The sequence below is a fragment of the Myripristis murdjan genome, chromosome 2 (genome assembly GCF_902150065.1).
Source record: "Myripristis murdjan chromosome 2, fMyrMur1.1, whole genome shotgun sequence".
NCBI classification, from domain to species: Eukaryota; Metazoa; Chordata; class Actinopteri; order Holocentriformes; family Holocentridae; genus Myripristis; species Myripristis murdjan.
The window spans coordinates 5,580,605-5,607,563 of NC_043981.1; the positions used below are offsets into that span (position 1 = coordinate 5,580,605).

At 40.7% G+C, this 26,959-nt stretch overlaps 2 protein-coding genes across 2 annotated transcripts; both read right to left on the reverse strand.

The window, feature by feature from the left end:
• Positions 1-275: 275 nt before the first annotated feature.
• Positions 276-15,019, reverse strand: LOC115372188 (tubulin alpha chain-like). Its single transcript, XM_030069874.1, has 5 exons — positions 15,008-15,019; positions 7,457-7,464; positions 2,468-2,690; positions 1,777-1,925; positions 276-1,534 (listed from the first exon to the last, which is right to left on the reverse strand). The coding sequence occupies exons 2-5, from the start codon at positions 7,457-7,459 to the stop codon at positions 560-562; spliced, it is 1,350 nt and encodes a 449-aa protein (XP_029925734.1). The 5' UTR covers positions 7,460-7,464; positions 15,008-15,019; the 3' UTR covers positions 276-559.
• A 3,379-nt stretch (positions 15,020-18,398) lies between these two features.
• Positions 18,399-26,275, reverse strand: LOC115372991 (nuclear receptor subfamily 4 group A member 2-like). Its single transcript, XM_030071181.1, has 8 exons — positions 26,153-26,275; positions 25,962-26,018; positions 24,582-25,438; positions 22,488-22,617; positions 21,537-21,694; positions 20,232-20,431; positions 19,603-19,781; positions 18,399-18,759 (listed from the first exon to the last, which is right to left on the reverse strand). The coding sequence occupies exons 3-8, from the start codon at positions 25,431-25,433 to the stop codon at positions 18,503-18,505; spliced, it is 1,776 nt and encodes a 591-aa protein (XP_029927041.1). The 5' UTR covers positions 25,434-25,438; positions 25,962-26,018; positions 26,153-26,275; the 3' UTR covers positions 18,399-18,502.
• Positions 26,276-26,959: the final 684 nt, after the last annotated feature.

Consider the following 26,959-nt stretch of genomic DNA (forward strand, 5'->3'; position numbering starts at 1 on the left):
TAGTCTGATAATTTGGTTTTGTGTGAAGAACTACCCTTGTGTGCAGAATAAGGATTAGGCCCATATTTATAGATAGGCAGTGTCTTTTTCACATTTTTGCGACTGTGCATGTGAGACAGAAATTCAAACAGAAATATATTGCCAATAATATGATAATTCATCCCACAGACCAGCTGACACCAGCTTTGAAAGGAAACTAAATGCAGACCAAACTATATGTTAAAAACCTTCAAGAATTCATCATAATTCAAGCTTTGGCACAGAAACAAAGGACGCAGTTGTGAACGGCTTTATTGAAAAAGGAGGTAATGATACATTCCCCAAGTTGGAGAATCATTTTTCAGTGACAGAAACTGGTTGTTAGCAATAAAACATTGATTGTCTGATAGCTTCTTTTATTAAGTCTATTGGTGATACCATGGCAGGGACAAATGTCAGGCATGAAAAACATTTTTTTAGGAAAGAAAGTGAATTTACAATCAGAGAGTAGCTTGGCCTTTGTTTTGCACTGGTCAAGTAAAGAGCTCATTCCACACAGTGTTAGCCACTTCTTCTGCACTTAATACTCCTCCCCCTCTTCATCATCTTCGAATGAATCGATGCCCACCTCTTCGTAGTCCTTCTCCAGGGCAGCCATGTCCTCTCTGGCCTCAGAGAATTCTCCCTCCTCCATTCCCTCACCAACATACCAGTGGACAAAGGCCCTCTTGGCGTACATCAGGTCGAACTTGTGGTCCAGACGAGCCCAGGCCTCCGCGATGGCTGTGGTGTTGCTCAGCATGCACACCGCCCTCTGCACCTTGGCCAGGTCTCCTCCAGGAACCGCAGTGGGAGGCTGGTAGTTGATGCCCACCTTGAAGCCTGTGGGACACCAGTCCACAAACTGGATGCTCCTCTTGGTCTTGATGTTACCAATAGCCACATTGACATCTTTTGGCACCACATCGCCCCGATACAGGAGGCAGCAGGCCATGTATTTGCCATGACGAGGATCGCATTTCACCATCTGATTAGCTGGCTCGAAGCAGGCATTGGTAATCTCAGCAACAGAGAGTTGCTCGTGATAAGCCTTCTCAGCGGAGATAACTGGGGCATAAGTGGCGAGAGGGAAGTGGATACGAGGGTAGGGCACCAGGTTGGTCTGGAACTCTGTCAGGTCCACGTTCAAGGCCCCATCGAAACGCAGAGAGGCAGTGATGGATGAGACAATCTGGCTAATAAGGCGATTCAGGTTGGTATAGGATGGACGCTCGATGTCCAGGTTCCTGCGGCAGATGTCATAGATGGCCTCATTGTCCACCATGAAGGCACAGTCAGAGTGCTCCAGGGTGGTGTGGGTGGTGAGGATGGAGTTGTATGGCTCCACCACGGCTGTGGACACTTGAGGAGCTGGATAGATGGCAAACTCTAACTTGGACTTCTTGCCAAAGTCAACAGAGAGACGCTCCATCAGCAGGGAGGTGAAACCAGAGCCAGTTCCTCCACCGAAGGAATGGAAGACCAGGAAACCTTGTAGCCCAGTGCACTGGTCAGCCTGGATAAGTAAGACAGAATTAATGATTTTCAAATGGCACTTTAGACACTTCATAGAAATCATCCTCATGATATCTCTTGGCTATAAAGCAATGAATGAATGAAAAATGTTGGATTCTTAGCACAAGCTCATTCAAACCAGCTTCACAGATTTTTTTTATTTTTAATGAAACAAATATAGATTTTCTGTAGGGGTAAATAAAACTCTGTAGCCTGAAAATTATACTTTTAAGCCAGTCTTACCAGTTTGCGGATCCTATCAAGCACAGAGTCAATGATTTCCTTTCCAATGGTGTAGTGACCACGGGCATAGTTGTTGGCTGCATCTTCCTTGCCTGAGATCAGCTGCTCAGGGTGGAAGAGCTGGCGGTAGGTACCTGTACGCACCTCGTCTGAGGGACAGAGAAACAGTTTGATGACATGTTAATGTGCAAGAAAGGATGTGTGTTGCATCAGCCAAGAGGGAATTGCAGGTTGAATTCCCATCTTGGAAAACTGGACTGAGGAACATGAATGAGGCACATTCTGCCTTTTGCAACTTTTTAAAGTTTTAATTGAACAAACGTTTATCAAAGGCAAGGCTGTTCCAGAGGCAGAAATCATCTTATTGGCTAATTTAATAAATCTCAATGAGCAACTTCCAAGAGACCCTCTTCCCCATGACCCTGGAAGGTCATCAGCTAGATAACTAACTTAGGCTACTACCATATATGGCTAGTTTGAACTTCATGCATGGGTTCCCCAGCAAAAGGACGAAGAGATTAATTTAATTAACTGTCATGACAACCACTGAAGTTGCCTACATTGAAACTCAATGTCCAGCAGTAGAAAACTGTGGCTGTACTGAACATCTGATTTTTACAGAGCATTTACTCTCTGCAAACCTCTTTCCAGTGTAAACAAGACCCAAAAACAAAATACCTCTCAAACTCACCGATAACAGTGGGCTCCAGGTCGACAAAGATGGCCCGGGGAACGTACTTCCCAGCACCAGTCTCACTGAAGAAAGTGGTGAAGGAGTCATCGTAGCCTCCATCAGTCTTGGCGGTGGGCATCTGGCCGTCGGGCTGGATGCCGTGCTCCAGGCAGTACAGCTCCCAGCAGGTGTTGCCCATCTGGACGCCAGCCTGGCCAACGTGCACGGAGATACACTCACGCTGCAGAGGAACAATAAAAAGGTTCAGGCCATGAGGTTTTGACCATTTGAAGAATACAAAGCACAAAAGCCACTTTCTCTCCCAAAATGGAATTCATATTGGATCTGATGGAACAAATGTATCTTCTGTGTTATTAAACTAGAATCAGTGGCTGATGGCACAAAAGATTAGTTTGAAAAGATTTCTTTTATAGGTTGGCAAGTAAGCAAAGCCCTTGTTTGGCGACACGACGCTTACATACGGGATTTACAATAATTTAGGGATACTGAATGATTGACTTTATATAACAATTTCAAGAAACCAGCAGGGATTCTAGTTATTCAAATTATTTTTCAAATTTCCATATGAAATTCTGACAAATTAAATTATAACTGAACTCATCATGCAATACTTTAAAAAATCATGCAATTTAAAAGCATTCAGTCAAATACTTTTATGCCACTCTAAGATTCTCTCAATCGAATGCCAACATTTCTGTTAATTATTACATGATTTTGCCACCTGTAGAGAGAAAGTGAGTGTTGAGCGTCAGCAAAAGTAGGTGATGTGTTTCAATGATTTCTCAGCCAGTCATGTCATTGCACATTATCTGCACAGTGACCTGAATTTTGTGCATTCAAACCGGGCCACGACCACATTCATTTAGTTGTAGCCTTTCTGAGCATTTAGGCCAGTGTTGTGCTCATTCACTGGTATTTGATTTTTCAGATATGGCAGTCACGATCTCACACATGCCAGTGAGACTACGCTATCATATGAGGTAGTCACCGATATAAACAGGTACGCAGTGATGATAACGCAGTCTTGTTAAAGTGTGTGTAAGGGCCAAAGTGCTCCCACACCCTGCTGAAGTATTTCTAGCTCCTAGTAAAGCAGTGGGTGTGCAGGGTGAGGACAACAAGTTAGGTCTCATAATTTCTTAGTGACGTGTGGCCAGAGGGAGCTTGTCAGATCCGTTTGTAAAACCGGCTCTTCAGAGATGAAAGTCGTAAGAAAAAGAGCAAATGACTGGAACGTAAATAGCAGAGTGTGAGAGAGAGTAGAGTACACATGACCAGAAATGCACAGCCACCTTCTCTTAGAAGACGATTCCTGGCATCAATATGTATCTCATTACTGAATACTTTACATCCTACGTTCTGGCAGTTAATAGCCAGCTGAAGGCCACTTCTCAAAGGACAGTGGCACTTCTGAGAATAAAATCAACCTCATTCATAAAACTCCAACTCCTGCCTTCCAGGTAGCTGCTACTTGTGAAAGCAGCTATTGCAGCTTTTGACTATTTGGATTATTGTTGTGGTTGGACTGTCAACAAAGCTCCATTTGCCAGTTGTAACATGAGAATACACACACATCAACAACTGCTGACAAAATATGACTATTTGGGTAGCGGTCCCTGTTTGCAGGACAGGAGTAAAGACAAAAGGTAAGTATAGTAAAGTGTAAGTCTAAATTTGGATGTCCTTTAAGAAGTATAATTTCAGCTATGCAGTGTGGCTTACTGTTGAAAGAATCTGTTAAAATGGAGAATCTGGGTTCAAGCCCCATATAATCTTATGTCCTTATAACACTCAAACAGCACTTTAACCACACTTTGAATCTTCAAGTGAACCAAAACATGATGAAAGAACGTCAAAGTCTCACAGAAGTCATCGCAAAAAATATCCATCTGATCAAGTCATATACTAACTCTGATATTTTTCTTCTCCTTCAGGCAATAGGGTGGTGTGTTTTCATCATACCAATGCAAATCAACTTCTTTGAGGAATTATCTATAATTGAGTAATGTTGTGTAATCTCATATGAGTGGCATTTGAGTGGTGACGTGCCTTAATCCAAGATTTTTCCACTTATTTCATAAAGGGATCTAAGAGAGTGAACTTTTTAAGCCTCAGTGGTGCATGAATCCACTCGGGATGGGGATGTTTTTTGCAGTGTGAGCTTTTGGCTTGTTATGAATGTTGATCTCATGACAGCCCCTCCCCCCCAATAGCTTGTCATTGGGGTGATGCTATTTGGTAACAAGGAGGAGGGGCCACAGGGCCGTACGAGTGCCAAGTATGGCCATGTGAGTCAGGTCAGCACGCAGCTATTTCAAGTGAAGCGTCGATGATTTGACCCCCCCAACCTTCACCACCAAACCCACATGGATCTATTCCAGCAGCTATTCTATCCCACTGGCCTGGTTGGACTCCCACTCTAAAGCTTATATATCATGGAAATAACATGTTCAGACTGCAAAATGGCTCAAGGGAAACGTTCTAAAAATAAGCCTGTATGAGCTGCATATGATATCTTTGCTTTAAATTTAAGCTTTCACAAGTAAATTAAACTCACAATAACTTATTGTAATTTTATAACACTTTTGCTAACAAAACAAGATAATATGAATGAATTCACAACAATGAAGTATGACATAGCCTACACTGTTGTCTGCTTGTGAGAGAAGTGACTTTTTTGCCTTATGATGATGCAACAGGCCAATTTAGTTAATGTTTGCCAGACCCAGGCCTGTAATAAAGGCTAACACCACGTAATTATCTGCTTCTGGTGTCTCTTGTGAGCTGTGTAAAGAGGAGCAGTGACATATTTGACCCATTTGATGTTTACTCGCCGCGGTGCAACTGAACCTGGAGACATTTGGGACCCCCCAAACAGCAGCACTGAACCAAAGCTTAAATTTCAGTGGCTTGTGTTATGGTGACATCCAACTGACCAGCACACACATATAGAAGCAATACATGCACACAACACTAGTGCACATGTACAGTGTTCCCCAGGGTTTTTAACTCTTGGCAGGGGGGGAGGCCTCCAAAACAGCATGGAACTTAATGCTTTGGTGGCCATTTTTCATTTCTATCACACTTTGGGAGACAAGCTGAAACTACAGCTAATTTGGACCATTTTGTAGCAAGATATGTTCATCATACAAATATTGGGAATAGGGACAGAGATTTTCTACAGTTAAAATGTTTTAGTCGTTCCTGAGGGTTAATAATGGTTTAATAATGGTTTATCTGAAGTAATCACTTTTGAGTTGAAGTGATGTTAGTTTTATATAAATGCAAATGTAGCCTACTGGGTGGAGTTCCCATCCCATGTATAATGAAAGTTCAAAATAGTTGCCATACAAGTAAGGCCGGCTCAGACTTCAGGACATCAAAACTTTCCATTGTAACACAAACTAATTAAATTGTTTTACATGGGATAGCATCCTTCTTTAAGGCGGTGACTCCTCACTGGGAGGGGAAGCTCTGACACACACACGCCCAACACACACACACACACACACACACACACACACGTTTGAGCTTGCTTCCTGTTGCAACCAAAATGGGGGAGCAAGAAAGTGTCAACAGATCCATTTCATTTGAGACACAGACTTTTTTTTGCAATTTGCACCTCTGAAAAAGTGTTTTTCTTGCCCCGCCCCTCCTCAACTTTACAAGCTTAACTACAAAGTGCTAAACACACGCACCATTTGTCCCAGTGTTGGGCCTATAAAAGGCACAAAGTCGAGCAAAAGTGAACTTTGCATTACAAATAAGAGTCTTTACTCTCATTAGCTGGTGAACTTCCTGCATTCCCATGTGCCTCCCTCAGAAATGTTGATCCTACGCCTGACATGACTTAAGAAACCTGTTTGTCAGTTCTATACTGGAGTGATTCTTTTCTATCTGCAGGTTACATAAGGATTATATATGATTTTGAAAAGTATGCATGGGTTAAATAGTTTTCCCTCCAAACCACAACCACAACCCAAATGAGCTATCTCAGGTCTAATGGTGTGATTTACATGGATATTTCATTGCAGCTCCAGCAGCTTAAGAGGAACCATATTTGCACAGTGGCCAACAGTTGAAATAGAAATGCAAAATACACAAGCAAGGTCCTGGAAGCCACATCAGCATTTCCAACCAGCAGGGCAAACAAACACTCCCCTCTGACTGTCCTCTGCTCCCCATATGGAAATCGTTAACCTTCACTGCAGCTGAAGCCATATGCCAGGTACTGGGGCCTCCATTCATTTCTTTATTTCATTACTGAAAAACCATTTCAACAGGTCCCCCGGGGGACTTTTACATGTTGTAACAATGCAAAAATGTGATTTCCAAAGAAGCTGATTTCACAACAGTGAGCCAGGTAGCGTGTTGAGTCATGTAGTGAGTAAAAACCCTCATGGAAAAGAACTACAGTAATCCTGTAATACATGTTAGAAATGTATTTTACAAATATCACAGACAAAAACATAAATTCCAGGAAATCATAGGAATTTGTAAGTGAATTTTATGAAATCTAATCTATAGACACACTGTGGTGATTGACACCATAAAGTAGGCGTAGGCCTCTACTACAAACTCACTATTAAGTACCACAAAGGAAGAGTAAGTCCTTGTAAGATGATAGGAATATTACTGGAGGTACACTAGGATATTAAAAATTACCATAAAGACGAGTCACTATATAAACTCACTATTGCGCACAACAGATACACTTATGGATAAGTGTCTTATAGATAGACCGATCAGGACATTAAAAATTGGTCACTATAAAGTATCAATAGAGGAAGCAATACCGATTACATAGCCGACAGTTAGTCACTTTCAGTAAAACGACAGTAATAGGCCTATTAGTCATGTTCCGCGGAATAAAACTTCCCACTTCAGATTTGACACATACGCAACTATCTGTTCTGTATTTTACAAGCTCGCCTTGTTGGAAAGTAACGAGAGGTATGAGCGGATAATAACAGGATAAAGACTCACCATTTTGTCTGGTGCTTGTAGAAGGGGAGGTGAAACTTAGGAAGCAGTGACGATGATTCTCACAGTGCGCCTGTAAGGAGGACTCTGTGAGTAGAAGTGCCATGGAGCTGCGCACATAGCGCAGTTTTATACTGCGGAAGGCGGAGGAGGGGCCAGCGCAGCCACCACGGCTCCGGGTCCTCTCCCCCTTTTTTTTTTTTTTTTTTTTTTTTTTTTTTTTTGTAAATTACTCTGAACATTTGTGTCGTAACTCAGAACATAGCTGCATTTTTCACAGAATCAATACTACACTAAGCAGTACAATATAATTATAATTACAATTAAAATTTTTAATTCAAAAACACTTACTGATAACTATCTGTTGTGACATATGTAAGTGAGAGAAACTTTCACAGTTTTAAAATTAATTGTCTAAGCGGTACTCATCCATGCACTAAAATCAGCTCATCCTTTTAAGCAGTGATTTTAAAGCTAAAGTTTCCCCTATATGTGATGGTTCAACTGAGTTTTTGGATTTTTTAAAATTTCTTTATTTTATTTTATTTTATTTTATTTTATTTTATTTTTCTACACGACACTACACAAGTATTCTTTTTACTTTACCCAAAATGTTTAATGTTATGTTTTTATTTTGAAGGAAAGATTTTCCAGCTTTTGGTTATTTTTTATTTGGATCCATGTTTGTACATCAGTGCAGTGTTATCATGCAAAAGTGCAACAGACTTTTTTTTCTTTAGCAATTACCCATATTTTTTCATTGTGGGATTATTCTTTTCAGCGCATCAATGCATTAAACTGAATTAATACGCATCAAATGAAACGGCAGTCTGACTTACAGCCACCAGATGGAGCCCTTCTCCTGTTGATTTTGCATCCAAAGCTGAAGTTGTACCTCTCTCTGGTTGTAAAATTGGCTCAGGCTCTGTGGTAAATAGTAAATGGATTTTATCCTCTTCTTTTCATGGATTCATTATATTTAGGGTTTGTGTTAATGGCATTTATGGCAACATTTTACAGCAACAAGCTCTGTTAAACAAAAACCCAGTGAAAGCAAAATGAATTCACTGTGTATTAGAGGAACAATAGATTCTTTAATTTCCACCCCACAAATGTTTTCCACTTAATTTACTCTAGCTGTACACTGTGCTTGTGAACTTTACCGCTCAATAACTGTTTAGAGGAATGCAGGGCTGAAGCCAGGGACCTTCTAAGGCCTGAAAGAGAGAGCCCATCACTCCAGGCCTTCGGCTCTGAATGTAAGCATCCTCATAATCCTCAAACAAACCCCTGAGTCCTCCGGAGCCTGAAGCTTCATCCCCCAAACCACTCATTCCTCTTCAAACGCTCCCCTAAGCGTATTTTCCAAAAGGAGAGAGATAGTCGGCGATAGGCGGATGATGGAAATCTTTTTCAAGTATTGTGTTTTCTCCTCCTCCCCTCGGAGGTCCAGGGATTACTTTTCTCTTGCATCTTCCACGGTGGAGTTTTAGACTGTCAACTATTTCTTTCCCTCCTTTTTTTTCTACCATCGGCATTCACCTTTAAAACTGTGACTGCATGTGCTCTGTCACTGTGGCCATAAGATACAAATGGCGGTAAAACAGACAGAGTGTGAAGAGTAACACTTCAAGAGGTTGTTTCCCAAGCAGCTGCGGCTTGTGAGATGAGCATTCATGGAGAATGCCATCTCTAAACTGTGAAAAAGATGAATAAAAACAGAAATTTCTATTGCTTGTTGTGCCCTCCTTGTTCCATTACCTTGCACTTCTCTATTTTTATGACTGAGGACACACAGTTGTGGCTAAACGTTGGTTGTTTGCAATGTTGCTTATCAAAGAATTAAACCATACCCCGCTGTTGCACTTAATGTTGTGCAAATGCCATAAATGTAAATGCCAATGGAATGAACACAGTGTGGCATTATAAAGGCAAGTGGCTTCATTGACAAATAGCATGATGCTCTATTATTCATGTGTGAGATTTTCATTCAATGACTGTGATAGAGCAAGTGTGTGTGTTGTGGCTTTTATGGTAGTGCATGTTTGGAATATCTATTTGTCAGTGATATAGCATTGCAAGGTTACACAGCATTCTTCAGATTCAGCCAATCAACTGTCAACAATGAATATACATAGGAACTGAAAACACTGTAAGAACCACTCAACATAAATATTCACATACAAAGAGAAAACTGCCACTGTAACTAAGAAGCTGTGCATGTACTCAAATTGTTATTATTCTGTTAATAATTTCATAAATGTGACACTGACTAACTGATGGCCAACATGAATTTGAAACTCTTCAGTATTGTGCTTGAAAAGGTGGCTATTATTTTTTTCAGCTTGAGCCCCATTCAAACAACAAAAATGTAATCATTTGTGTTTTTAAAGGTGCTATGTGTAGCATTTTAACACTAAACTAAATGATTTCCACCCATTTCTGAGAGATTACATGCAATTACTGTAAACAAATGAGACCATTTCTAACCAGTTTGTCAGCCTCTATCTGCCTGTATGTTGCATTTTCCATATTTTCTCAACAGGTGGGATTTGTCAGGAAATCTGTTTTGCTGCTTTATGGCACAGAACAGAAAGAGGGCGCTGTTCTTCCACAGCTAGCGGAGCTCAAGCTTGCAGAGCTTCTGGCAGCTGCTGGCAGATGGTGGGAGGAGTGAAAGGCTGATGGAAAAATCACTTCCAATATGTAGATCGTCTTCAGAGCGGGGGATGGCGGACATGAAGCAATGGGGCTTGTTGGAACTGCGGTGTTGATTTCGGTGCCTTTTCTAATAAAACTCTTCTTGGGAGGAGAAACAAGGCTTGACATGAAATTGGTCACATTCATAGCAACAGTTTAAATTCATTAATTAAAACAGCAACAACCAAAAGACAGACGTCCGGGCCCTCTAATGACAGCCACACACTTGTAAAGCTTGTAAAGTGACTAAAACACACATGCAGTGCAGCGTGAGTGTCATTTCTCTCCATCAGAGGGGGTGGGAGTCCTCGGTGATGCAGGTCACAGCAATCACACATTTCTCCAGGTGTCCCTGTCAGGTTCTTGCCTTGTGCATACAGATAGAGAAATGAGATGTGTCGGCTGCTGAGAGTCCCCCCGGCCCCCCAGACAGCAAACAGAGCTTCCCTGTTCCCCCCACTGGAATAAACCCGATTAGTCAAGCCGAGACACCAATGTTTGATCTCATTCTGGAGTCAGTAGCACACACAGAGTGATACACAGGCATGGAGGCATGCATACACACACACACACACACACACACACATGCGCGCGCATGCACACACAAGAGCAGGAATTAAATAGTGCAGAGTTGCATCAGGACAAAATTATTTAAATGCACAATAAAATGAAAATGACACTTTCTTGTATTCACATCATAGCACACACCCAAACAATAAATCCCCCCAAAGTATGAAATGATTATTATTAGTATAGTAATAGTAATTTCATGTATTTTTAAATCAAAATCACATGACTGAAACACTGTGTCTTTAAAAGTTACCTCAATGTGCACTGTAAAATTCCATCCAGTAAAACCATCACAAGTTTCTGAGCAGTTCTGCCCCTCATCTGATCTCCTTATTGGTTTACATTTTGATATTTTACATTATTTGAACTATCATTATCTGAACCCAATTAGACATAGTGAGAATATAAACTTGGTTTCTGCAGAGGAAATGTTTTTTTTTTTTTTTTTTTTTTTTTTTTTTTTTTCCATGGAAGTGAAATATGGGAGAGTAAACAGGACAAAAAATTGTTTTATTCTATCAATACAAAACAATCTTCTGAAATTTGAAATTGTCAGTGGTAATATGGAGTCATGATTGAAAAGTCTTGCATACATGTGTAATGATGCTTGATACCAAACAGTGTTCCTACACCTGTTAATGAAGTGGCTCGGGACAGGGTTGTAAAAACTGAAGTGGGATATTTTGGGTACTTCATGCATCACCTGGGGTCTTCTTTGTGTATTCTGTCCTTTGTCTTCAGACGCAAATAATCCCATCCGCTAATTCAAGTGTTTAGACGGCTTGTTTGTCCTGTTAGGGACAGAATCCTAATTTCTGTTGTGAGCGAGACAGACTCAAACTCCCCGAAGGATTTTGGCTCTGAAGTAAAGAATCCTAATCCCTTCCAATTATCTTTGGTTGTTTTCATTTTTACAAGCTTCAGAGTAAGAGTTGCTAAGTGGACACTTCACTTCAAATCCAATGAGCTGATCATAAAGATGAGGCAGATTTGATGACTTTCCTTAACAAATGAACCATTTCTAAACACAAAGTTGTTTTCACTGATAAGGCACTGGGCTTTGTATTTGTATTTGAATGACAGAAGATAACCTGTAGCGTCGTAAACTATGAACATACACATCCCCCAAATTATATGATGCATCATTCATCTGAAAACATCAAATGGACCCACTAAATTCACCAAATATTGCACAAAACAGGCAGCACCAAACCTCTGAGCTGGTTTTAATGTATTTTTGAAAACAATACGACTCTATGACTTCAACACTGGTGGGTTTGGAGTTTTATGGGTATTATGGTATGCCTCATATTACATCAGTGTAAACGTAGGGTTGGGGTCAGCCCATCAGCTCACATGTCATTAGTAGCAATAGGATACACCTGAGAGCAGATTAGATAACATCAGATATAAACACATCACATAAAAATATAAAATCATACAGTTCCAATTGGAAAGCGATTAAGGCTCAAGTATGTACATATAATTCTGGCATATATACAATGAAAACTCACTTACATGTAATGAAATAGTCAACAAAATAACAACATAACATTAGATGACATATGAAAGGTCAGATAAAATACATATCCTGTTCAGATGTTTACTTCTATAATTTTGAGATTACCCATATAACAAAATGGTACTGGTGGTGGGGGATTGATTCCTTGACTCTGAGCAAACTTGAGAGTCGGGTTCAGCTTGAAACTGAACAGCATCAGCTCCTGGTGTCAATGTATTGTTGAGCTGAGCATGAATATCAATTAAGGTTCTGCTCAATTTAGGTCTGACAGAGCCAGGCTCCTTGTGTTGGTCATGCTGGCTCACTGGAAAGACTGGAATGGATTTAATGAACTTTAATTAATGTGTAACACCTATGTTTACCTGCTATTTCATGTCAAAATGGCTGCGGTGAATATTGTTGGAGGAAATGCAAGGTGAAAAGATCTGTTCATGTTTTTAATCTATAGGAGTTTGGAGGAGTTGATTCCAGTGACTCCAACTCGACTCCAGAAATTTGGAAGTTATGCTTCCCTTCTCTTCATAGAAAAGGTCATTCAGTGTGTCCCTTGTACTCTTACACACAGATGTCCACTTAAGTAGAAACTGGATAAGGACACAGGTATGTTACAGATGTCCCAGTGAGTTGGACCCATGACACCTGCAGAAGACTCAACAACGTGATTTAAAATTTTGAATATAGGCAAGTAGTTCATTTGTGCAGAGTGCTGACTATAGTTTACTGATTTTTGTCTAATTTTCAAGCCTTCTGCACCCAATTTTGTCTCTCTTTTGCTTGTAGACTAGTGGCTTTACACACTTAAACAGAGCTTTGGAGTAAAGGGTTACATGCACAAGGACTATGGTCATCTCATCAGAAAAATACTGTGATCAAATGGTTAAATTTAACCTGAAGAATAACAAAAACACATAGGAATAGGTGTAATAATTTCAAGAAACAGGAGTTGTGAGTTCTATTTTAAATGAGATGAATATTGATGTTTTATTGTAGCTATATGAATGTCATGATGCACTGTTTGAAGTGATGACTGTAGCTGATGATAAGGAACGAAACACAGAGCTACTTTGGGAGAACGGCTGACAAAGCTTGAATATTAAAAACCAACATGTTTTGGCTGAGCTCACCTTCGTCTGAGTTCCCAAGGGTACTGCAATCAAATGTTTTTCTTTTTTTTTTTTTTCATATTCAAACTTTGCTGAGTGATTTTTAAATCCCTTTGGTTCTTTTTGATTTGGAGGAGCTGCAAGGTTGAAATAGATTTTTTTTTTTTTTTTTTTTTTCCAAATTGAGGAATCCACTTCCAAAAATGTATATATCCTCTTTCAGTGGGGAAAAAACTGGACATTAATCATACATTTGCTCAAAATATAGTGTGAAAGTGTTATCATTTTATCACCAACAACTTAAGCTACCTGCTGTCCTCTAAAGTGCCAGGATTTGTTTTCATTTTGTGCCATCCATCATTTTCTAAGAGCAGGTTTTACTTTTTCAAACGGTGACCTGACCTGAGAGTTATCAGATTACTATCAGACTGAAGGAGTAAATGAATTGCATTATTGCCCACAATCTCATTCACTGCCATTACAAACTGCAGCAGACAATCAGTAACCTGTAAGGAAATCAGATGTTGAAAGTAGTCTGTAAATCCGTCTGTGGTGGTCCGGGTGCTCGGGGTCTCTGGGCTGCCGGTGATAAGGGTTAAGCTGTATTGAAGTTGGCTCGACGCAGAGATCAAAGCCGCTGGTCAGAGCCTCAGAAAAATCCCACGAGTTGTGCTCTCCAGACAAGAGATGTGGTCCTAACAGCAGCAGGGCCTGCCGCAGGGTCAGGAGGCTCCGGGGTCCCTCCACGAAACTTGTTTATGTTGTGAGTTGTTGTGAGAGACAATCTGGAGAAATCTGCCCGGGCACAGGGCTCTGGAGACGCTCCCACTTATTTGAGAGGGTATAGTTTAAGCTGAGGCCTGCTACTGCTGTTTAACCTTGCTCACTGACTTCTCTCTCTCTCTCTCTCTCTCTCTTTCTCTCTCTCTCTGTGTGTGTGTGTGTCTATCTCTCTCTATCCCAAGTAAAATCAATATAATATTCATTGACATTCATAATATTCAGTGGTACTTGGTCATAAGCTCACTGTCATCTTATCTTTTGTCTCCTACAGTATCACATGGTATTCCTAAAATAGTTATATAATCTAATAGTACTTTATACTTAATGGTGTGTTTTATTGCCATAATATACCAATCTATTTCTACGGGGTCTGTGTTTGTATCATAAGGATGTTGTGCCTGTCACACATTATACTTACTGGATCATTTTAGATGTGAAAGCAGGGATTTTCAAACTTTTTCATGTTCCAGTCCCCAAGTCAGCTTTCATTAAGCCATAGGGACCTTAATAGGCCTATGGAAAGATATTTTGGTTTGTTTTAAGTATACTCTTAAAAAGTAATGGTTAATGGTCACCTTATCATACTGTAATTTCTATGATGTACCTATAATCTTACGGCATCTATCTATCTATCTATCTATCTATCTATCTATCTATCTATCTATCTATCTATCTATCTATCTATCTATTCCTACAGAAACTACTTTTACTTTAAAAATTCTATGCTTTCAAAACGTATTAGCAGTAGAACTGCATTATAACCCTGTAGGTGCCCATGTACATTTGTTTATATTATATCCAATAGTATTAACATATATTCCTGTACAATTTCTATAGGTGACTGTGATAATAATGGCTGTAGCCAACAGTCGTCACCTTATACTGCTTTTTTTTTTTTTAATCCACTGAATATCATTGATATAATATTCCCATAATGTGACTACAGAGACTCTGGGATTGTCTGTGGTAATCGAGTGACCTCGATGTGCTGTATAGGTTCTCCTTTATGCCTATAATAATACTATAGAATCTCACAGTGGAGCTGTTATTCAAGAGTATATAGTGGGAAATCTATTTTTAATCTCCTATAATATTTGTGTAATACCCCTACAATATTCCTCTTGGAAAATATAGTTATGTTGTGAATGCTTTCAAAACCTGCAGTGATTAGTACTGCTCTCTCTCTCTCTCTCTCTCTCTCTCTCTCTCTCTCTCTCTCTCTCTCTCTCTCTCTCTGCCGGGCCTGTCACTCACCGTCATCATCAGAATAAATTGGACGTTTCTCCAATACAACATATCGATTCATTTCTATCTCTGCGCGCCGTTGCAGCGCATTGAACAGCCGCACTATCGACCGGCCTATTACTCCTCGGTGGGAGCATCATCGTTTTTTATGAGACCTTTTTCAGCCTATAAAATCAATGCTGTCTCACAAATAGAAGGCAAAACATGCCACAGCGATGCAGACGAGGGTGAAACCGGGTGATTTCACTTCTCACGGTCACGTCCCTTCAGCGAGATCGGGTGATTTATGATTTTATTTTTCACTTTTCACGATTTTTAAGAACTTTTTCACTCTTTATCTCTGATTTTATGATCTATAATGAGGACCTGTTATCTTCTTAAGCACTTTAACTCATAGTATTTAACCTACTACATTACATTACAAGATATAGGACCGTATACACAGCCATAGCTTCATAGATCCGGCATAATCACATATAAAGTCGGATCTAATTTAATAAAATTGCTTATGGGAAAATCATCACGGTTCATCATTAGTTGAATACACTACTCCAACTTTCTGGAGGCTCAGATTCAGTGCATGCTGGGAAGCGTGCTACTTTATTGAACCTAAACTGACAAACACATGTTTATGAGTTGATAAGATCAGTCCATGTAACCAGATTTTTACAGTCTGCAGTATCAAAAGAACTACTCCAATTATTTTATTTGTGAGTTTGTTTGTTTGCTTTTTTATTTTTTTTTTTTATTATTTTTTTTCCAAATGGTACATTTCAGAGTCTTCATTTACTGGCACATTACAAGCTTATAGTCTGTTTCATTCCAATGTTGAGTCCAGGTGGCTCTTGAAAACAATTTTCAGGTTATCTGAAGACAATAACGATGATTGTAGCTGTTTATCTGGTTTTCTTAACGCAATGCAGGGATGCAGCAGAGAATTAACTTCTTAAATTCAGTTAATCCACCTTTTTAGTCAGAGAAATGGCATAAATTCATTGGAATTCATTGGAAAAAAATATATAGCCTATGTAATAGATTTGTCGTCCTGTTGTTGATTATTTGCCACATGATGATTTACCACCGGCTGGTTTCTCTATTTGGCTTCTGTTTTTGCAGATGCTGAATATAGGGCTTTTTCTTCCTTTTGGCTATAAGCTTCTTTAATGCCAAATCTAACCAAAGGGGCTGCAGAAATGTCAGACAGCCAGTGGCCACACACACACACACACACACACACACACACACACGTTTCACTCATTTTGATCTTCATGTATGTTGATTCCTCATGTTTTTCCTAGCTAATTTGTCATGCAAATTTATCTGTGTAATGTTCTTTAAGTGAGCAACAATTTTTTTTTTTTTGCTGAGACAGTAAATAACACCATGACCTTTGACCTTGATGTACTCACACTGTCATTATTCTGCATTATGATTTGTTGATTCTCACTATTTTATCAAAATGTATCCATTACCTGCTGCCAGGTTTTTATGTTTAGTACTGCATGACAAGGTTTGACCAAAATGGCCAACAAACGCCACAAAGAGAGTGTAATTTCCAACACATTAGGGAACACATTAATCTCATTACATTTCTATGGTCACTTATAATTCTCATGTCACAGTTTTTTTTTCTTTTAAAGATTACTTTTATTTTTTCTCTTATGTGTTGTTTTCTGTTTGGACAATTTAACAGAGTGATCCACAACACAGCTGGCAGCACAAGCCACACTGCTTTATGAAGGATGGAATGCAATATTGTAAGGAGCTACTTTTAATTGGTGTGGAGTAACTTAGTGAGGCGGGCCTAATTAAGGCCTGTGTGAAGAAACAGGTCAAACAAGCATAGGATCACTGTTACAAAACTAATGTGGACCATTCTGATTTCCAATAAATGTTTCAAAATAAATGAATGCATATGAATATATGATTATGCATAAGTCATTAGGCTATGTAAAAAAATGTTTTTAGCTTGCCCTATACGTGACTTTGTGAGTTTTAAAACTGATTCATAATTTTCTCACCACGCAGATGAACAGGTAAAACGACTCTTTAGCAGTGTTTTAACATTTTCTGTGATGAGCACGGGTCGATATATTGGCCCTAATATAAGAGTGAAAAATCAATCAGATTTTTTCCCCTTCACATGTTAATATTAAGTTTTTTTTATTCATTCAAAGTATAGCCTAACATCTCCTCCTTCCTGGAAAATTGCCTGAATATTTCCACAGAATAACATTTAGGCCTGGAATCACCTGGCAAATTTCTCATTTCAAAGATAGTTTGATTTAAAAAATAAAATAAAATAAACGGCAAAATTCCGGGAGCAATGACAGCTGTCCTGTTTTATCTGACCGATGACAAAATCATTTTAGTAAAATGTTAAATGACTCAAAGAGCAGACTTAATTGTCAGTGTATTTATTAAACAATAGACAATGACATTTTAATATCTAGTAGATAAATATAAGACAACAGACCGTGATATAGTCAAACCCATGTTATATTAATCACTATATGACTAATATACCAATAACCTAAACATGATAGGACACACTGGGGGATTTCATCTCGTATCAAAACCAGGCTTACAACCATGAGGGGTGGGCTGAATACACTGTTTACAATTAATATACAGTATTTATTATACACTTTCATTGAATATTAATTTGCCCTGATCGGTAATTCAGCTCTATTTTTTACAAAACACCTTCCAAAGGAAAACTGCACGCAGGTTTTTGCATCTCCTGATGAATTTTCCTGCTGTCCGTCACTGCAGAAAGGTCAGGTACAACTTCACTGAAGTCTCATATTGAGTCTCCAAATCTTATTTAGGCTTAAGACAAATACAAAACCCCTCGTTTCCGACGCACTTTGATTTGTTTCATATATTGAAACCTCAAAAAGCGACAAACAAGTTGCAGAGAAAAACAAGTGAAACTCGTTGTTTTCACTTGATTTAAGGAAAATACGATTTAACGACTCAATAGATAAAAGTTAAAATGGACTTTTTGCAGTGTAAATTTAGTATAAAATGTCAGGAGCGCGGATAGGCTGGTCGGGGGACAAAACTCGCTTGGAATGCCACCGCTGATGGGGGGGAAGGTGGAAAACGTCCGCAGATGTGGCCCTAAAATGGCAACGTGTCGAGGAATAACTTATCTATGATTGCAGGCGGCGGGACCAAGTCCTCCAGCTTCAGATAAAAAATCCTCTGCAAGCCTTGGATGCACAGAGTGCGGAGTTCAGGCAGCTTCTCCAACAGTTTGGATAAGTGGTTTGACCGGCAGGCTCCTGCGTCGGCGCACATCACACTGTCCTTCAGACACTTGACCACCGTGTTCTGCAGCTCCTCCACTTTCCGCGGCTCCTTCAGCCCGTGCCGCTCTGCAAGCCCGCAGAAATGGGATTTTAAAGAAAATTTAGAGGATTATAATCAAGAAATAATGTCGCTTTGCAAAGATATAGCCTATATAAGGTCGTTCATTTAAGATTTAAGTGCTCTGGAATCCTGGATTTCTAAATATAAGTGGAAAAAACTAATGCTGCCTTCATGTTCTCATGGTAAGCTCCGATTTCTGAGGCACAACGTGGCTTATTTGCCAAAAATAACAAAATCTAATAAGGAATCAATTTTTTGCCAGCTGATATTTTTCATTGCAAATCGAGCTTCATTAACTACTGTTGTGAATACATGTCAGACATGTCATTATTAGGCTTATATCCCGATTTGTTCAAAACACACTAACAACTTAAAGGTAGGCTGAACAAAGAAGGAAACAGAACATGCGATAGTAGGTGTGATTAAGATGGGATGCCAAACCTCTAAATCACATTATTGTAATAGGAAGTTGTTCGTGTGGCTTAGTGCGCTCTCCCTCCCCCTAAACGTCACATCCCAGTTGTATAAATCACTTTATTAAGTTGTTCATTTGCACTCAACTATAGCTCAGTTTTCTCTTTTTTCATTCTGACACTGCAGCACAAAACAGCTACAAACTGACTGATTTCTAAAATAAAGCTACTACTTAGTATTTCTGCCAGGTCCATTTTGTTGTTATTTCAGACGAAAAACACTCGAAGAAGTCAGAAATGTATTTGCAACAACTAAAGTTAGGAATTACAGAATCTTTGGAGGAACACTTGAAGGCCGCACTCTAAACGAGGTGTCAAACATGGTCATTTTGCAGGAGTCATGAAAAATTGAGTAAACATCGTTGACTGGCTCACCGGTGACCAGGGCGAGTGTGGAGATGCAGGAGAAGGTCGAGATGTCCAGATTCATCCTCTGCAGGTTTGCGGAGAATTCAACGATGCTGTCGATCCACTCCCCGAAGCCGCGCAGGCACTGCAGCCGGTGCCACACCGAGCCGTCGCAGAAGATCAGCTTCCCCTCCTCTGGGTTGGATCTGAAGCACACACAGCACGGAAAGCGCACAAGATGATGCGAGCAGGTGAAAACTTGGCTTAAATCGCACGGTGACAGTTTTACGCGCAGGCTCAGAGCAGAGAAAGCCGTCCAGCGCCCTTGACGTGCGTCCATTATCGGACACCGGGTTGCTTTTGATGCTTAATGACCGCTATTATTTACCCAGCATCACCTCTCTGCTACAACATTTGCTCGTCCAGGTGTGGAAATGAGGTTTATTGCCAACCAATAAAAGGTTTATGGGCTGTGTTAAATCTGATATTAAATTGACTTTGAGGTATGTGTGTATTATTGTATATGCTTACACATGCATTGGCAAACCCATAACCCACTGACTGTACTTCAAATGTTTCTGGAAAATGAGTCAAACTCGTCAGATAGGGGTGTGTCCGATAATGGAAGTGTAGGCGCTCGGGCCCATTCACGTTACCTGTATGATAATCGTAAAACGAAGAGCTCCAGGAAAGCGGAATAGAAGAGCAGGTCTTGGTCGTGTTTGGGCAGGGTGGTAAACCCAGGGATCTTCTGCGCCCAGCCTCGAATCACCTCCATCGATCCGGTTAGGAGGTCGTAAAACTGTCGGACATGCTGTGCGTCATCTCCAAGGGGACTTCCGGGACTCTCCTGGAACTGAGAGTAAAACAGAGGGTTCAGCTAAGTAAAAACAGCTTAGAAACACACTGATTTATCACTCATCTACATGGAATTTGTAACAAAATCAGAAGGCTCCTCATACAAATTACTTTGCTCATTACTCCATGGAACCAGTAATTCACTAAACATTACTGTATCCACTGGTTATTCCACAGATTTGAAGAATACTGTACTCTGATTGGCCAGTGAACCCCATTTCACATCAAATCCCATAATTTCTGTTCATTTTAACTAGCGACACCCTCTGCCAAAAAGATGTTACTGCAGACACTCTGCTCACCAGTGTTCACACATTTTAGCTTTTTGCAACATTAGCTACTCCCTCCTTTTTAGTCATTGAGTATAAAACTTTGGATTGCCTGGTTACAGTTTTGCTTCAGTGTGGCTATGAAAGCTAAATTAATCGTTACTGTTAAAGGTACTGCTGCAGTGTAGCCACTCATGCTGTAGCCCTAGATGTTTCAGTGGTTACAGTCTCGGTGACATATTTGTCTTGTAAATCGGGCTACTTTTACATGTTTGCAATAAAATAGCTTATACCAGTGTTCCGCAGTGTAATGTGTTTTGTTTGTGGGCCTGTGGGATATTGTTCTGCAAGTCTGTGGTGTGACGAAATGTGTGTTTCTCTTATGATCTATCGTAGACATATGCCCTTTATAGTATTTATTATTCATCAGTGGTTTCCCTTGGTGGTCTGTTTGTTGTTGATTTGCCACAAAGAAAATCCTGTAATTCTTTCACTGCTTAAAAAAACACTTTTAAATAGCATTTGAAAAGTCAGCACAAGGAAATAATACATGAGGAGGAGAATTGTCCTCCTGAGCCTCAAATTGAGGCAAAGACAGATTGGCAGGGAAACACATTTACCTAAAGCAGCCCCTTTAGTACAATAAAGACTTCTCCGCTTTGAGTCTACGTATTGCTAAGCTTATTTGCCATAATGACTGGACTCACTGTACATTATACCTTACGTTAAGGTAAACTAATGTGAGGAATTGGCTAAAGAAGACATAGTAAGCAGAGCAACACCATCACTTTTTGAAAGTGATGAATTTGTGATTAACAAATCACCCCTACTTACTTTGGAGTAGTCAAGGCGAGAAGGCGGAGGGTTGGATTCCACATGTGCCCTGACGAGGGCGCTCAGGAGGGCACTGACAGGTGAGGAGGGGTCCGGCAGAGCCTTGGGTTTGGATGGCAGGCGACCCCTGCGACCCTTCAGATTGTCTGTCCTCACCACTGGAGAGCATGAAGACAAAGAGGTGAGACACTGTTGAGTCTGTAGTTTTTCTTTTGGCTTACAAGTTCATGTGTGCACCTTTAACTTCTTCAGCTCTACTGATACAGTCAGTGAGTTTGTCATTACAAAGGCGTGCTACTTCATCCAAACCTATGGAACTTTATTTTAAATTCTAGCAGAGATCTGGAGGTTTCCAAAGGTACCAACATGTCCTGCTCAATTCCTGGGAAATGTGTATAAAATGATGCAAAAGACATGTAGATATTTCCTTTTTGATGTGATGCCGCAGCCATAAAACAATGGCATCTTAGTTTTGAATATTTCACTCAATATCAGTGTAACCAGCTGATACACAGTATTGATGTGACATTGTCATACAATAGGCTATGGTTAAAAATGCCAAAAATGCCTTTTCTGACTTTGAAGCTATTTAAGGAGAAATTTGAGAGAAAATACAACACTGCAGATATATCCATCCTAAGTCTCCTACGTCCTAGTCGCAATATCTTGTTTTCCTTAAAACCAGTGAAAAAAAAAATAATATAAATTCTCTGTGGTGTAATTTTACTTGTTTCCAATACCAATTCACCAGTTTTGAGAATTCATCTTGAAATTTCCCTTCACTAGTATCAAGATAGCATTACAGAATTTAGGAAAATTGTTTAAACACATTGCTCTGGAAACAAGTGTAATTACCTCATGCCATCATCTCATGGTACTAGACATAATGACTTAATGTTTTGATAGACAGGCTTATGTTTGCAGTGTCAAATGAACCAAATGTCACATCACCTTCTTTGACCATTCCCACTGCAAGGCACTTCTGGAAACGACAATATTGGCATCTGTTCCTCCTGCGTTTGTCCACGGGGCAGCTCTTGGCGGCTAAACACACGTACTTGGCGTTTTTCTGGACCGTGCGCTGGGGAGGGAAGCAAGATTTTGATATTTTTCAAAGGAGAAAGCCAGTAAAAGGTAACACCTGTGCTTTGGGCATATTCGTGTGAAATCTAATTGTTGAAAATGACTTGATGCTTAGTGAGCTGTGGCTTAATGGGTTGAGGTGTGTAGTCTGAGTCCCTCTCTGAACTCTCGTCCTGCTCACTTGTGCAAAGAAAAAGGGTTTTTCAAGGGTTTTAGAAAAGACCCCCCTGATTTGTTCCAATGAGAAAAAAAGACTGAAGACCAGAGTGAGGTTCCTCAAAAGAGCTTTTCTTACATGCTAACAGGGTTCTTTGTAGCACAATAAAGGGTTCTATGTAGACCTATCTGAGTATTGTGCAATGGAAAAACTTTCTAAAAGGGTTCTTTTATAGCACCAAATACTATTCTAAGAACCATCATAGCAACACAAAGGGTCTGTGTAGAACCATGTCATAAATAAGTTCTTCTTATAGCTCCAAAACATATTTTTGTTAAGAAACTATTTTAAAGGGCACCATAAGGAATCATGGAGTTCCATGAAAGTCCAATATGGAACCATTTGGGCACATTGCTAAAGGCAGCGCCTACATACAAGCTTGAGGGGCAACATAAAAGACTATAAAAGCACCATTAAAGGTCTCTGTAGAACCATTTCATCACACTGAACATTTAAATAAAAATCTCTATACCACCAAAAAGGAATCTACTCCGATATAAGCCTAAAAAGCATCACCTAGGACGATAAAAGCTTTATATAAGGGTGACTCTCTGAGCAAAGGGTAGAAACTTTCTCTGAGGGCTGTTTTTGGCACCAAAGGGGGTTTTGCTGTATCACAGAGGGTGCCATGAAGAACCAATGTCTAACCCTAAGGAATCTATGCAGAACAATGTCAGCTTGGTGCCATGTAGGGATGCTTTTGTGGGTTCTTTCCATTGCACCAAAGGGCGTTCTGCGATGGCACAAAGGGCACCATTAAGAACCATTAATAAAACTGACCCAAGGCATCTATGTAGAACCATCTGATCATGTTGCAATAAAAAGCCCCTTTTGGGATCTGCTGTGGCACAAGGCTAAGGAATCACTTCCAAGTGCTTAGCAGAACATTTTTAAGAGTAAAAAAAAAAAAGCCTTAAGTGATCCTTAGAAAATTAACAGTAGCAAACTGCCGTCCTCCCCCTGTGGGCCATCTGGGGCTGGGAGGCATTCTGGAGGCGGACAGGGCAGACATGGGTAAATACGGGGTCGTGGCCAGTCATAATATGGAGAACCGCCCCCAGGGATTTCCTCCAGAGCGCTTCACTATGCCGGTTTAATGCAAGAAGGGGGAGATTTTTTTAATTCATGGCACGTTGGTGGCCATTTTCATATAGGACATTTGCCCCTAAAACTCATGTGTAAAGAGATCAGAACGTGCAGCTGAAGCACAATGTCCAATTTAGGAGGCCAGTGGCAGGTCTCGGCGGATTTTTTACATAAAATTACAGAGTCGTTATGCAGCGAGAATAGCCATATTTTACCTTTGTGTTTAATCAAATCACTATACTGCAAAACACCAATCTTAACGAGCACTATAACCATATTTTTTGTTGAAAAAGATGAAATAATCTGTGGTTGAAATACATCCACTTTCTTTCTGGTCAAATTCAAATTGTTTCTGCAGTTTTCTTAGTTTAACATTAATTTCAGAACAGGCTACACTCACTTGTTTCATCAAATTTAGCATAATCTACATTGGGAATAACAGGGATTACCTGTATTTCCACTTGTTTAAGCCTAAAAAATGCAATATGTAAGGACTATGTAATTGTTAAGATGGAGATTTTTTTTTTCATTTCATCAGAAGTAAAGGCTTTCAAACATTTCAGAGGTCAAAGTGGCTGCAACATGAAACATATTACTGTACTCCTGTAATGCAGAGTTTTCTGTGCATGTGAAAAACCAAAGCTCCGCTGTGAGCAAACCTTGAAGAAGCCCTTGCAGCCCTCGCAGGTGCGCACTCCGTAGTGCTGGCAGGCTGCGTTGTCCCCGCACACCGCGCACAGCCCCTCCGTGCTCAGCGGTCCTCGGCCGGTAGGCGACGTTGCCTGGTAATCCACATAGTGGTGACCGTGGGCGAGCTGGAGAGGGTGAGGAAACCCCACACCGGGCTGCTTTCCAACTCCACCAGAACCAAGAACCCCGGGGCTCTCCAGCGGCTGGTGCGCTCCGGCCGCGTCCATGTTCATGGACACATGGAGAGATCCATCAAATTTCATCTGGCAAGTGGACAAGCTCTGGTTGCCATTTTGGGCGTGTTTGAGGGAAAACAGTGAGAACCTGGACAGAGTGTTTTTCCTATGCGCCGCAGCCAAATAGTCCTGACGGAAACTGTACAGAGAGCCTGATTCTTCCCAAATGTGTCCGGGAGGATTTTGAAAATTTGATGTGATGGGCGTGTGCGGCGATGGAGACCGGTAATAATAAACGGAGCCGGGGGTGGAGAGCATCTCATCGGGCTGGTGTGGGTGATGCTGGTTCGGCTGGTACCCGGGGCAGCCGTGCGCGTCCTCCACTTTGACGCACGGCAGCTCGCCCTGAACGGGCATTTGGAAGAGACACGGGGGCTTCACGTCGTAGCCGGAGCCGTAGTTGTCCGGCAAAGGACCAAAACTGGGGGCTGACGTGCTGGCTGACATTTCACTGTTGGTCAGGTCCATGCTGAACTTGACAAACTCCGGAGTGAGGAAGTCATAGCTGCGCTCTCCGCCCGCGCTCTGGGACGCTGGGCTGGCTCCTTGTGGAGAAGAGCCGCACTGGGTCTGGACGCACGGCATGATCCCTGCAAGCAGACACACACGCACACACACGCACACACACACTGCTGTCAGTCCATATAGATGAAGGCTCAGTCCAGTGAAAGGCAGAAGAACAGATTGTTTTGCAAATTAGAATAACCAAAATATCCATCACAGTGAGGCATTTGTTGCACTGAGTGTATTTTTCTTCCTTATCTTTGATGTTTCTTTCTGCCACAATCTATCAAAGGGGACACAACTGTATCTAGTTCCAGTGCAAATCACCATGTAGCATAATAATGATTTTATTCATTCAAGTTTCATTTTCTCCGTTACTAATGGGAAATCGCCAAACTCGTGAACCTGCACTGGAAACCAGCGGAAATATCGCGCCCTTTACGCATAAAGTTCCACTTGTTTTGAGGAAAACAAGATTTTAACACTATGACTAAGAATTTTAAATGACTTGGACATTTTTTTCAGTGCAGACGCATGACTTTAACTGTGGATATACGGCAACAAATGGAGACTCTAATGCATTCAGCCCAGGATTAAAGGAAATATTACCTTGAGGGTTAAAGCTGTCTTATTTTGGAGATCGTGTTACAGTCCACTCGAATTTGCCTGGCATGAAAAATAGCACAGAAACACAGTTAATGCAGGAAGAAAACTGCAGCGTAAAGAATGCTGTCGGTTCAGCTAGATGCCATGAAGCACCTGATGCTAATAAACAAGGAATAGATCTATAAATAGAGTACCTTATTCCTCCATCCAGTGCAGAAAGGCAGTGTTAAGTAATCCCATCTCTGCTGTGTATTTGAAGCTTCAGCTGCGACTGAAAAGCCCACTCGCTGCCCAGAGAGAAAAGCCAAACGGGCTCTCAGCTCTCCCACTTGCTTGCAGACTGGCTGCGAGTGACACCGACAATGTGCTTTTGTTTATGTGTGGTGCGCACCCATGTGCCAAACCCTATTACGCACAAGCCACAGGGTGTGCGCGTATGTGTGTGCGTGTATGGTGATGGTGGTCGAGTGAGTAACTGAGGAAGTGGTGTAGTCTGATTTGGGAATGCTTTGGGTTATGCTTTCTTGCAAAACCTTTATATATATATATATTCCAACATCATGCCGGTGCAACTTTGAACGAGGGGAAATAGGCAACAAATTGTGGACAAAAACATCATAAAAGGATCATTCTGCAACAGTTTCCTTAAAACAATAATAATGTGAAATAGTGTTAAGGTTGGACACAGGTTAGATCCACCAAGAAAATTGAGCAGTTTCAAAATATCTGTCTGCATAGGAAATAATAGGGGGGAAAAAAGCAATTTATTATCATGTTATGTAATTTCACTGTAAGTCTTCTATAGTAAAAGATGGGGAATAACGACAGCTGGTGGCACTTAACACTCTCTGGGAATTTATTGCAAGGAGGAGGATGGAGATGAAGGGAAGAGAGAATTGTGCAATCTTGCCAGCTTGATACGTCACCGACAAGGCACCGCCCCCCGCTCTAAAACTATTGGACGGGTCGCGGGATTCCGCGACGCTATTGGTGCGTGGCCG

Excerpts from the sequence above, each read along its gene's own strand:
- LOC115372991 (XM_030071181.1), bottom strand. The coding sequence starts at position 25,433 with ATGCCGTGCGTCCAGACCCAGTGCGGCTCTTCTCCACAAGGAGCCAGC. Across the intron at positions 22,618-24,581 it reads GCTGCAAGGGCTTCTTCAAG|CGCACGGTCCAGAAAAACGC; the intron begins GTTTGCTCACAG and ends TTCCCTCCCCAG. Across the intron at positions 19,782-20,231 it reads GTTTTACGATTATCATACAG|ATCCAACCCAGAGGAGGGGA; the intron begins GTAACGTGAATG and ends TGTGTGCTTCAG.
- LOC115372188 (XM_030069874.1), bottom strand. Across the intron at positions 1,926-2,467 it reads CCTGGAGCCCACTGTTATCG|ACGAGGTGCGTACAGGTACC; the intron begins GTGAGTTTGAGA and ends TCTGTCCCTCAG. Across the intron at positions 1,535-1,776 it reads TTGATAGGATCCGCAAACTG|GCTGACCAGTGCACTGGGCT; the intron begins GTAAGACTGGCT and ends TTACTTATCCAG.